The 12950-nt window shown below is 59.5% G+C and overlaps 1 protein-coding gene across 6 annotated transcripts in view; it reads left to right on the top strand.

Moving 5' to 3' along the window:
- The window catches only part of CASZ1 (castor zinc finger 1), a 153253-nt gene that overhangs the window by 128932 nt on the left and 11371 nt on the right, over positions 1-12950 (top strand). For 5 of the 6 annotated variants that reach the window (XM_044942982.1, XM_044942983.1, XM_044942979.1 and 2 more), the window contains 8 exons: positions 2314-3148; positions 4532-4600; positions 6226-6316; positions 7071-7235; positions 8162-8334; positions 8598-9445; positions 11781-11916; positions 12155-12218. In XM_044942982.1, the coding sequence (XP_044798917.1) occupies positions 2314-3148; positions 4532-4600; positions 6226-6316; positions 7071-7235; positions 8162-8334; positions 8598-9445; positions 11781-11916; positions 12155-12218 (2381 nt within the window). The remainder of the gene's footprint in view (positions 1-2313; positions 3149-4531; positions 4601-6225; positions 6317-7070; positions 7236-8161; positions 8335-8597; positions 9446-11780; positions 11917-12154; positions 12219-12950) is intronic. The other variant, XM_044942980.1, reaches the window with a different exon arrangement.

The following is a 12950-nucleotide window of genomic DNA, read 5'->3' as shown; positions in this document are numbered from 1 at the left end:
TGGGGCCCGGGCTCTCCTCAGCTCCCCAGCCTCCTTGCAGCGGGCGCCTAGCATCCCGAGCCTTCCCTTCCCCTGCAGCAAGGGGCGCATCTCCTCCCTGCGCGGGGAGCCCTGCGCAGCCACATAATTATGCATATAAGATATAAACAGAGCTGTTTAATTATCCTTCGCCACATCAGTGACAGAGTAATTAACAAACATTGCAAGATCAATGAGGAAAAGTGTGACCTTCAGTTTCCTCTGATAGGAAAAGCCCTTGCCGTTCCCAGACACAAGGTGACTGTGCTGGGCCTGAGGAGTGGGGAGGGACAGGGACCGGGGCCACTGTCCCTTCAGCGCCCCAGTTCCTCCCGGGGGAGTGGCGAGCCAGCACATCAGGAGGCAGGGCTGGAAACTGCCGGTGGCCTCATGGCTCCAGGCCTCGCCCCCTCGGGTTTGGGATAGCAGCGGGATGGCAGCATGATGCCAGGCAGGCTCCTCAGCCTGGGCCCTGGAGCTGGGCAGCCAGAGCCCAAGCTGCCCACCGTGGCCTTGGGACTGCAGGCCTCTGGGCTGCCCCCGGGACCCCTGCCTGGCCCCCTCCCTGCTCTAAGCCGTCTGCCCTTCAAAGCCTTCTGATTCTCTGCCATATATAGCGAGGGCTCAGCTGCCTCCAGCTATTTTTAGCCCCTTTCCCTGGTCCCTGAGCCACTGAATCTAGCATCCAGAGCCCACCCCTCCCAGGCTGGGTCCCCCACCCCAAGTGGCTTGAGGTCAGGATGGCAGCCCACCAGCCAGGCAGCCCAGGGGGACAGCCATCTGTTGGTTCCTTGAGTCACTCTCCCCACCTTGGGGGCCGGGTGCTGTCCATGACTGTTCTGTCCTCACCCGGAGGGCCCCAGACCCCACAGAACCGCCCTCCTCCCCTCCTCCCAGGAGCGCGGAGGCTCTGTCTACATGCTGCTAGGTTTTCTCTTGTGCCGGAGCCCAGACCAGCTCTCAGACCACCTCCAGGTGGGGTTGGGGGTGGGAGAAGAGCCCGCTGCTGGGTGCTGGCCACATCTTTCCCTGGCCGTGCTGTTAGGACCTCCCAGCCTGGGGTCCTGCTGCTCTGTGCCCGGGTGTGCAGGCTCAGACAGGAGTAGAGAGAACACACATGTCCTCTGGGGCCCGATGAGTCTCACCCACCTGCGTGTCCCCACCCCTGACATGGGGTGGCGTATAGCAGGTGGTCGGTGTTAATGAGTGCACAGGAAGACACGTCCTGGGGGCGGGGGCGTCCCACAGGCTTGCAGCGATGGCACTTTGTGTGTGGAAGGGGGCTCGTCTCCAGGGAACAGCCCCAGGCCAAATGGGACCGTCTTGGGAAGCTGGATGTGGAGTTTGAGGTGGTCTGGGTACACTTGTATGTGTGTCTCGGACGATCACTAGGACATGAGCTTGTGAGAGTATGTGTGCATGCACGGCCCCACGGAGAGGTGGCTGCGGGGGACTCCCCATGTGCCCTGCCATGGACACTGGAGTGAGAGATGCGGACCGTCAGCCGCTGTGTCTCTGGCCCTGACTCTCCTCGGGGTGGCCCACCCTTGTGCGTGAACACGAGTGACCAGAGGGTGGCAGGGAGGTTTGTAGGCCTCCCCATGTCGTAAGTCTTGGCTCAGGTGGGACCCTAAGGGAGTCTGAGCCTCACATCAGCAGGCTTTCTGCCCCCTTGGCCCTGTTGTCTGGGGCCGTTAGCAACTCGGGGGTCTGGGAGGGGCCAAGAGGACAGGTTCTGAGGAGGCTTTGGGCAAGCGCCTCGTCCTCCTCCCGAGGATCAGGGGTCTGTGTGTCCATTTCTGGGGGGAGTGAAGGTCTGCCAGGCCAGCTCTGCCAGGCCCACCCCGACCGGTCCCCAGGGGTCCTCCTGACTGCCCAGCCACTGGCTCACAGCCCTACCTGTCCCCAGCCCCCATTCCCACCCCCACCCCAGAGGCAGGTTGAGATCTGGCCTTACTTCCAGTAAAATGACTTCTCTTTCATATTAGGCCAAGGCGAGAGAGCGGAGACATTTATGAAACTTTGTTTAATGTACTGAAAAGCCATCGGCCAGAACATTTAGGAAATTGATTTTCCTGGCATTGATGAACTCGTTTTATTTTACCCCAGTATTAATTACTTTTTTTTTAAACAAATTAATTTAAGAGTCGTAAAACCTAACAAGTGAGCCAAATGTCCATAGATCATGTCCTGCTCCGCCCCTCCCCAGGCCGGCCCCCTCCCTCTCTGGGGGTGGCCTGTCCCTTGGCTACCCTGCTCCCTCCCAGAGGTGATAGCCCCTCTCCTCTCCCATAGGAGAGGCCTCTTCACTGCGGGACTACGCGGCCTCCACAATGACTGAGTTCCTTGGCATGTTTGGTTACGACGACCAGAACACGAGGGACGAGCTGGCCAGGAAGATCAGCTTTGAGAAGCTGCATGCGGGCTCCACCCCCGAGGTGGCCACCTCCTCCGCGCTGCCCGCCTCCGAGGACGCCCTCAGCAAGCGGGCGCGGTTCTCCAAGTACGAGGAGTACATCCGCAAGCTCAAGGCTGGCGAGCAGCTGTCCTGGCCGGCCCATGGCACCACGGCTGAGGGGCGGGCAGGCAAGGAGGCGCTGGGCCCCCTGCCAGGCCTGCGGCTTCCCAGTAGCACCACGCACCTGGAGACCAAGGCCACTATCCTACCCCTGCCCTCGCACAGCAGCGTCCCCATGCAGGGCCTGGTGGCCCGCGCCTCCAAGTACGACTTTTTCATCCAGAAACTGAAGACGGGCGAGAACCTGCGGCCCCAGAACGGGAGCGCCTACAAGAAGCCGTCCAAGTACGACCTGGAGAACGTCAAGTACCTGCACCTCTTCAAACCCGGGGAGGGCAGCCCCGACATGGGTGGGGCCATCGCCTTCAAGACGGGCAAGGTGGGGCGCCCCTCCAAGTACGATGTCCGGGCCATCCAGAAGCCTGGCCCCGCCAAGGTTCCGCCCACCCCCAGCCTGGCTCCCGCACCCCTCGCCAGCGTGCCCACCGCTCCCAGCGCCCCTGGGCCAGGCCCTGAGCCATCTGCCTCCCTGCCTTTCAACACTCCCGAGTACCTGAAGTCGACCTTCTCCAAAACAGACTCCATCACCACGGGGACCGTCTCCACTGTCAAGTAAGGCGCGCGCCACCCTCACTGCCAGCCCTGAGTCCAGCACTGGGGTGACCCAGAGACCCACTTTCTGCCTCTGAAGCTCACACTTGTGGACACATGTACCTGCACCTTATGCACATCCACTGTGCACCCAGATTCTCACACATATACTTACACACACACACACACACACACACAGCCTACATAATCACTCACACCCAGTTCACAGACACACACACTATACATCTTGCTGTGTGCACACACCCTCACACACCACATACAGGCAAACCTTGTTTGCGCTTCAAAGATGTCGCGTGTTCTTGTGCACTGAAGGTTTGTGGCAACCCTGCGTTGTCAGCTGATGGTTAGCGTTTTTTAGCAGTAAAGCATTTTTTAATTAAGACATGTGCATGGTTTTTCCAGACATGATACTATTGCACACTTAATGGACTACAGTATGGCATAAGCATACCTTTTCTGTACTCTGGGAAACCAAAAAAGTTCACGTGACTCGCTTCATTGTGACCGTCACTTGATCATGGTGGTCTGGAAGCGAGCCTGCATTATCTCCAAGGCCTGCCTGTGCTTCTGTGCACTTGCTCCCCTGCTGACACACCTGCCACAGAGTACTGTAACCCCATCTGCCCACAGCAGGCTTTCTCTGCCTGCCACCACGAGGGTCAGCTGCGGGCTTACGGTTGGCTGGGAAAACCTTACGCTGGGTTGGGGGTTCTGGGCTCCAAGCTGGTGGCCTTGGCTCCTGGATTCAGAGCCTGGGCTGTGTGACTGGCAGCAGGAGGCGGTAGGAGGCTGGGGTGGGCGGACCCCACGTGAAGCCCTCGGCAGGCAAAATGACAGATGGATCCATGTGTGGGGCTGAGAACACCTTTCCCCACAGCCATCCCTCTTGGGGGAGGGCCAGAAACCTGAGAGCAGGTCTAGAGAGCCGCCCTCGGCACGGGGGCTGTCGGGGGGCTTTTCCGACCTCTCAGCCACACTTGCTTGGTGCTGCTCTTGCCCTTTCCCCTGGGGTTTTCCCCAGTGGTCCCTGGTACCCCTCTTCAGCCAGCAGTGTCCTGACCCCCCTGTGTGCAAGAGGGGCTGGGCCCCAGCTTCCCAGGCCTCCTGAGGGTTGGACTCTAGGTCAGACCCATGTTCAGGGTGGAGCCCTCCAGCCCTGCCAGCTTGAGACAGCCTAGTCCTTGCCGAAGGTGGGCCAACTGAACCCAGCTGTGCTAGTTTTCTGCCAAAGGACTTTTCCCATCCCACCTCAAGTGCCCAGGACACTACAGAGCAAGGGAGATGAGGGTTAGGACCCCAGGGCAGGGATCTACCCCCAGACATGCCTGGGGCAGGAGGCCGCCTTGTCCACTCATCAGCTGTGCCCTGTGTGTCTCTCACCAGGAACGGATTGCCCACAGATAAACCAGCTGTCACTGAAGATGTAAACATTTACCAGAAATATATTGCCAGGTAGGCCCCTTGGGAGGAGACTGCCCTGGAGAGGTGGGCGGGGCAGGAATGCTGGGGACCGTGGGACCGCATGCCCATCTGACCGCTAGTATCAGCTGCCTGCTGCCTCCCCACCCCCACACACTCCTGCTTCCAGACTCCCTCCAGGGACTGCCCTCTGCCCCATCTCAGAGCCCCCGCCCCCTTCATGGGGTCCAGACCACAGGCCCTTAAGCAGCTTGTACCCCAGGCAGGACTCGGGTATCTGAAAGGGCCCGCTAGCAGGGCCTGGCCACAAGTGAGCCCAGGGCCCCCCTCCACAGCTAATCCAGAGCCTTGGTGGGGGTGGGGTGCAGGGAGGGCAATGCAAGCCACTGTGGAACAGTAAGGGGATGAGAAGGGGTGTGGGCAGGTGGCCTCAGTGTGCAACGCCCCCCACCCCACCCCAGGCTAGACCTTGACCCTCACCACCTGACTGCAGGCCTGCCCCTTTACCTCCTTAAGGCAGCGGGCTTGGCAGGTGAAGAAACTTCACCTCATCAGATTCCCCAGCTTAGGCCCCCGGCGGGCAGTACCTGGCGGGGCAGCACCTGGCTGGGGCAGCACCTGGCTGGGCCAGGCCCTGGCAGCCGTCTTTCTGCTAATGTCTGTCCCTCTCTGTGTCTCCCTCCTGTCCCTCCTTGTCTTTTCAGCTTTGCTGCGCTCTCTTTATTATTATTATTATCATTATTATTAGTGCCTCAGCAGATGGCTCTTTTGGCAGCTTCAGCTTAAATCTTTATTCGCAAGTGGTTTTCCCCATTACACAGGGCTTCCCCTCACTCGCTCCATGGTGGGGCAGGCAGGCTGAGCCCACCACCGTGTCCACAGTTGTCACGGTGTGTTCTCCCCAGGTGGTCATCATTCAGGCTGCAAGATCCCCCACTCTGGCAGTGTTGGACCCCGGAGAAGGCCCAGGGCACTCTGGACCGCAGGCGGTGGTGGCCAGACAGCTAGTAGGGGCTCCGAGCTGGGGAGTTGGCCGGAGAACATGCTCCCTACCACGGGAAGCCAAACAGATGCTGGGCTTTAAAAATTCATCACTCTGGACTGTTTCAAGTGTCGGGAAAACCCAGGACAGAGAGAGCCCTTTAACACTTCTCAGTCACAGGGCCGTGAGCTGGCCTGACTGGGGTCCCCAGCACCTGACCCGGCGCTGGGTGGGGAGTGGGAGGGCAGCACCTGCAGAAACAGCAGCTGGGCCGCCTTGGGGCTCATGCCTTCCCCACCTCATCCCATCCCATCCTAGGCTTCTTCCCCTGACCCTGCTCTGGCCTCTGCCTTGGCCCCGCTTCCTCCCCACAACATTGGCGCCAGGGCTCTGTGCCCCACAACCTGGCCCGGCATTCCCTCTTGGGGCAGATAAGGCTCAGTCTGCAGCTCAGTGGGTCTGGGATTCCCAGCGGCCCCGTCACTCTCCTTGGCCTTCTCAGCCTCTGCTTCACGGACACAGGGGCTACCTCTGCCCCTCCAGATCTCCACCCAGGGCCCCCACACCCCAGCAGCAGTCCTCTGGAGCACAGACACAGACTCTTCTCAGCCACAGAGGCTGAGGACCCTGGAGCTGGCATCCAGAGAGGCCTGAGCCCACCCCCTCTTCCCTGCAGGTTCTCAGGCAGTCAGCACTGTGGCCACATCCACTGCGCCTACCAGTACCGCGAGCACTACCACTGCCTCGACCCCGAGTGCAACTACCAGGTATGTCCCGTGGGCACTGGCCGTGCTCCCGCAGGCTGGCACAGCAGCGGAGGAGCCTCCTGGAAGTAGGACAGGACTGCTGGTTTCTGCTTGGGCCACCTGAACTTGACTTGGGCAGGAAGAGAGGCCAGAAAAACTCCCAGCCTGTCCACATTCCCAGATTGCTGCCCACAGGTGTCTGATGGGGTCTGGAGCCCTCTGCCTCCCCCGTAATAATTATTCTTGTTCCAATGCACTGAGTCCACCACGCACCAAGGACTTCTCAGACAGCCTGCGTACCTTGTCTAGTCAGGTCTTTCCAGTGTCCTCATGAGGCTGGTACTACTGCCCCATTTTACAGATGATTATGTTGAGGTTCAGGTAGACTGTCCCTTATGTTCAAAGCTCATCCTCTGGTGAGTGCAGAGCAAGCAAATGAGAGGGGAATGCAGGTGGTCTGTCTCACCAGGGAGCCCAGCCTGGCAGGGCCCATTGGTGACACTAGACAAAAAGTTGTCACCTGTCAGAGGCCTTGGCTGAAAGGCCTGGCTGGGATTCATCTTCTCTGCTTCCGGGCCTGATGATGGGGAGGCGTGGAGAAGGTCAGGGAAGGATCTGTGGTTCTGGAACCTTCTAAATTATTCCCTCCCAAGTCCAGGCTGCTGGCCTTGGGGCAGTCTGGGCTGCCTCGACCCAAATAGAGTTCTTTGTAAGGAGAACAGGAGGGCCCTGGGGCCAGGCGCGGCCTCCCACCCACCAGGCCCTCTCCCGGCAGAGGTTCACGAGCAAGCAGGACGTGATCCGGCACTACAACATGCACAAGAAGCGGGACAACTCCCTGCAGCACGGCTTCATGCGCTTCAGCCCGCTGGACGACTGCAGCGTCTACTACCACGGCTGCCACCTCAACGGGAAGAGCACCCACTACCACTGCATGCAGGTGCCCCGCCCCTGCCCTCGCCCCCACCCTGCCCCGGAGGCTGGCCTGCCCAGGGCGGGCGCCTCCCCTTCTCCTTTCTGTCAGAGAGGGTCTCTGGGGCTCAGGCTCGGGCAGTGCCCGGTGGGCCGGGGTGGGGCCTTCCCCATGGCCATACTTGGTGTGGGTGCAATTCAGCGAGCTGTTTATACAGACCGACATTTTTCAGGCTTTAACACCAAGAGCAGCATTGCAAATGGTTCCTGAGGAGGTTTTTGTTTAATTCTTTGTTTTAATGCCACGCAGAGTCTGGGCTTTTTCAAGGTGTCAGGTCCAGGGGGAGCGACTTTGGGTTGCAAATAGCAGCCGCCGCACCTCCCCCGATATTTGTCAGGGGGTTGTTATGGCCTCTGTGAAACAACCTGGGCCAGGAGGAGAGGGGGGCTTGCTCTCCGGGCTCTGAGATGGTGCAGACACTGGCACGGCCCAGCCCTCAAGAGTGTTCGGATTCCACTGGTTTTTACTCAATATGGCAACGCTGCCTGCCTTGGCCCAGCTCGGGTGGGGTAGGGAGGGCCCTGTGCCAGGAACTGTCCGCCAAGTAAGTCCCTGGGCTAAAGGTGACTGCCAGGCCCCTGGGTCCAGCCCTGCTCACTCAGGGGGCTTCAGAGGTAGAGCCACAGATTGGGGACCCAAAAGCTACCTCTTGCAGCACAGGACTCCCACGCCTGTGTGGGGAGGTGTCCCAGGCTCTCTGAAGACAGCCTGCACACAGCACAGACCAGGCCCTGGGGGGCCTGATGGGTCATCCTTCATTAACTGCAGTCCCACCAGTTGGATGTTGATGGGTGCTGAAGCTCCCCCACCGGGGTCAACTGCACCTGGAGGAACAGCCTCCCTGAGCTCACCGGGGTGCCCGGCTCCCCTGACTGCCGTTCTGGCCCCTGCAGGTGGGCTGTAACAAGGTGTACACAAGCACGTCGGACGTGATGACCCATGAGAACTTCCATAAGAAGAACACCCAGCTCATCAACGACGGCTTCCAGCGCTTCCGTGCCACCGAGGACTGCGGCACGGCCGACTGCCAGTTCTACGGGCAGAAGACCACGCACTTCCACTGCAGGTGAGCGGAGGCGGCTGGGGAGGCTCCTGGGCTGGGGAGGGCCGGAAGGCAGGGCCCCAGGTCCCTGGGTGGCTCGGAGCTCCGCCTCCTCAGGGCAGTAGGTACAGGAGCCAAGGGCTGCTCAGAGGCCCCACCTGAGCGTCCAGCCTGGTCTTCCACCCCGAGGCCCATCCCTCCCGGGGCCACCGTGGGAGCAGGGCAGGGAGTCCTCCTGACCTCGCGAGGCCCCATGACAGCCTCCCTATGTGCCCCCCCACCCCCAGGCGCCCCGGCTGCACGTTCACCTTCAAGAACAAGTGTGACATCGAGAAGCACAAAAGCTACCACATCAAGGACGACGCCTACGCCAAGGACGGCTTCAAGAAGTTCTACAAGTACGAGGAGTGCAAGTACGAGGGCTGCGTGTACAGCAAGGCCACCAACCACTTCCACTGCATCCGCGCCGGCTGCGGCTTCACCTTCACCTCCACCAGCCAGATGACCTCGCACAAGCGCAAGCACGAGCGCAGGCACATACGCGCCTCCGGCTCTGGCGTGCTGGGGCTGCCACCCTCGCTGCTGGGCGCCAAGGACACGGAGCACGAGGAGTCCAGCAACGACGACCTGGTCGACTTCTCGGCCCTGAGCAGCAAGAACTCCAGCTTGAGCGCCTCCCCCACCAGCCAGCAGTCCTCCGCCTCCCTGGCCGCGGCCACTGCCGCCTCCGAGGCCGTGCCCAGCGCCACCAAGCCTCCCAACAGCAAGATCTCGGGGCTACTGGCCCAGGGCCTGCCCAGCTCCATCCCCCTGGCGCTGGCCCTCTCCAACTCCGGCCTGGCCAGCGCCGCACCCTACTTCCCCATCCTTCCTGGCCGGGGCAGCGCCTCCCTGCCAGTGGGTGCCCCCGGCCTCATGGGTGCCATGTCATCCGGGACAGCAGGCTCAGCAACCCCTGACACGCCCGCCCTGGCAGCCTCGGGAGCCGGTGACTCGGCGGCGGCGGGAGCTGCCTCAGTCCCCGTGCCCCCTGCCTCCATCATGGAGAGGATCTCAGCCAGCAAAGGCCTCATCTCGCCCATGATGGCCAGGCTGGCCGCAGCCGCCCTCAAGCCCTCTGCCCCCTTTGACCCAGGTGAGCAGGCTGGGCCCTGCCTGGGAAGCCCACTCCTCTCCAACCCCAGGAGCTCGCTGGCCCCCGCGCAGAGCAGAGTGGGGGTGTTTGGCAAGGGGGCCTTTCTATCCCTGGCCCCAAGGCCCCTGTGCCCCTCTTTCCTGGTCTCTGCCTCCATCCTCTTTATTTCCTGTTTGGGGCCCCTTTCTCTGACCTGCCCATCCCAGGCAACTCCTGTTTCTGTCTTTTCATCTGTGATGTAGGGGCAGTAATCCCGGCCTCACAGGGTACCTGTGCATCCCCAGGGCCTCTGCAAGCTCCCCCTACCCTGCCATGTCACAAGTCCAGCCCCAGTGGGAGCCGTCCCTGAGCCCCAGGCTTCCCTGGGACCTCCTCCAGGTGATGGGAGGGGACACGACTTCAGCCCAGGGCCAGGGTGGCCGCACCGCAGGGATGCTCAGGGGATTCAGGCCTGGACAGCCCCTTGAGACCAAGGATGCCTTGCCCAGGCTCTCGCTCTCCATCAGCACTGTAACAGTCGCACGTTCTGTGATAGTGGAGGCGTTCCATTCTGCACTGTTCAATATGGTAGCCCCTCGTCACGTGGCTGTTGAGTGCTTGAAATTGGCTGGTGGGACCAAGACCTGGATTGGGGTTTCTTTCAGTTGAGCCACATCCGGTCAGTGGCTGCTGTGTTGGAGTTGCCAGGATCATGTCTCTGTCTTTCCTCTGGCTCATCATGGAAAGTGATTCCCCTTTCTCTCAAATTTTCTGCTCCTTAAAAAATTGTTCTACTTTTTTTCCCCCTCTGAATTTTTTTTTTTTTTTTTTTTTTGGCTTTTTTGTTTCCCTTGCTCCTCTTTATCTGTTTCCCCCCATCCAGGTAATTAGCATTAGTAAGATCTTTAAGAAGAGTTCTGCTTTTGTCTGGGACTGGGCTCACTTCATTCATTCATTCATCAACCACTGATGCTCACTGAGGGCAGCTTGTTGCAGAGCCAGGAGCCAGGCTGGGGGCTGGGGACATGGCGGGGAAGACAACAAAGTCCTTGCCTTGTGGAGCTGATGGAACAGTGGGGGGATATACTGTTCCCAAATACACCCCCTGGGAGGTGGCCAAGTTGGCCCTCAGTAGACTGGCTCCTGAGAATGTCTCGAGACTCACCAAGACTGAGGGTCCCTGTGGTCCCCCCCGAGCTTGAGCTGGCTGGAGGGTCAGAGCCCTGTTTCCCTGGGGACCCTGCGCTAGTGGCTTTGGGCAGCTCCTGGAATGTGGACTCTGAGTTCGGAAAACTAGAGCATCTTCCCACTGGGACACTCCTGTCAGCCGACACCCACCTTCTACTCCACATGTCGGGAGGGTCAGGTCAGACTGCCTGGGGCCGTGCACCTCTAGTCAGGTGCCTGCAGGCTGGGGCCACACGGGGCTTGGTGGCCGGGCTGTCAAGTACTTTCTTTTCTTAAGAAAAAGCTCCTTCCCCGAAAAGAAAGGTCAAGTGAAGGGGAGGGGGCCATTTTCCTTTATTTTTTAATAAAATGACACTTGCTGTCTGTGAAGCAGCTCTCTGTCAGCTGCAGTGCCTTGGGGCAGATTAATATTTCAGTCACTGGGGATTGTGGGGAAAGGCTCCGTGGACATGTTCCTGTCAGCAACTTCTTTGGCCCTGTTCTGCTTGGCCTCCTGAGTCTTCTGCCCACCCAGCTCCAGCCTTTGCACCCATGCCCACACCCCACCCGCTCCCCCCACCCACCCCATCCAGCCCTGCCTGGCAAGGGTGGGCCTCATATCCCTGCCCTGGACAGCTTGACGGGCGAGGTCACATAGTTTGAACCGCTCTGATTGGCTGTCAGCTTCCATAGCCCTGACACAGCAGATGCCCCTCCTGGGCATGCTCAGTGGAAGGCAGGGCCGTCGCCCCGGCAACAGTGGGGACGGGACCCGCGGAGGGGGCGCAGCTCCCAGTCTAGATCTGCCACTTTCCCTCAGCATTAACAGAGTCTTTAATAAAAGCCTAAGCGGCAGCCCCACAAATTGACTGTGACAGTCGGTGGAGAAAATGAAGGGCCCCCACCCCCGTCCCAGCCCCTTCCCCAGCCTCCCGCCCTTCTCCTCCAGGAGGCCCTGAGCCAGGACAACTTTGACATAATTTTGCAATAATTATCACTTGAAGAATTGCCACACAGGGGGAAGCGTCACAAGCGATCATGTCAGTGGGGAGAACCACTGACCAGCAGTCAAGGCTCCCCGAGGGCCTCAGCCCACCCGGCCCGCCATCTTCCCCTTGGGGGGTTCCGGTTGGTGCCCCTATGAAGCCCTCGGTCCCTCTAACACCGTCTTCCCTCCCGTCCCCTGTAGGAAACGGGCAGCAGGCCACCCCTGCCAGGTTCCCCCCAGCCCCGGTGAAGCAGGAGCCCGGTGAGAGTGCTGGCGCCCCAGGTCCCCACGAGGCCTCCCAGGACCGCAGTTTAGACCTGACTCTGAAGGAGCCCAGGTGAGGGGCGGCCCAGGCCTCCCAGCTCTGCCCCCTGCAGGAGGCTCTGGGGACAGCACCCTCAGAGCCAGACCCCTTGGGGCCAGGGGCCCACCTCTCCTGACCAGGGGTCATCCACCTGCCCCGGGAAATGTAGCTGGGCGGGGCCAGTGCCCTATGGGCCGGCTTGGGAGGGGTGAATCTCCGGGCTCGGTCCCACGAACGTCTGAGCTAAAGCCCCTTGGTTTGTGTGTTCCAGTAATGAATCAAATGGCCACGCAGTCCCGGCAAATTCATCTCTTTTATCCTCGCTTATGAATAAGGTAAGAACCATCCATCACACGCCTCCCATTCCCCCACCCAGAGAAATTAAAGCTATGCTGGGGGGTGGGGGGGATGTGTTTGTTTTTTAATGTTTTGCCTCTAATAAGATGAGTTTGTACCATTTAAATTTTGAGGCCATTTTTCATCGGATATAATTTCAGAGCCACTGCTTACAAATTAATTTAATGAACTGGCTGAAGAAATATATTCCAGCCTCTGACACCCTTTTTTTTTTCCCTTCAGATGGAGGGTTCCTAAAGCTTTTCCAGAGCCCTCTAACTTCTTTTGCTCTTAGTTATTAATTTTATTTATTTTATATATTTTTTGTTTGTTTAAAAAGGTGGGGGGGATTAAAGTGGGAGCAAAGCATCAATTTCCACTTTTCGGGTTGAATAATGGTCTTGGACGCCTTCTGCAGAGGTCGCTCCAGAATATTTATTTTAAATAATGCAGGGTCTTTGTAAATTATACATCATCTCAAATATATTTCCCCCCCTTCACATGATAAATTTGACTACGGCAAGATTAATTTGGTTACTGTACACAAGTGACTGCCGAGGAGGGAGCTAGGTCTGGGCCGGACCTCACTGGGTAGGGGTCCCGCTGGGCCCTTGGGCTCCTGTTGGCCTTGGCTCCAGGGCGCCCATGCCTTCCACCTTTCCCCCTCCCCTGGTTGCCCTCTTGCCCCCCTTTTCCATCCTGGGGTCACTGCTCCCTGCACCCCCTTGTTC

This window comes from Bubalus bubalis, chromosome 5 (genome assembly GCF_019923935.1).
Source record: "Bubalus bubalis isolate 160015118507 breed Murrah chromosome 5, NDDB_SH_1, whole genome shotgun sequence".
Lineage (NCBI taxonomy): Eukaryota > Metazoa > Chordata > Mammalia > Artiodactyla > Bovidae > Bubalus > Bubalus bubalis.
This window is presented reverse-complemented; position numbering and strand designations above follow the sequence as displayed.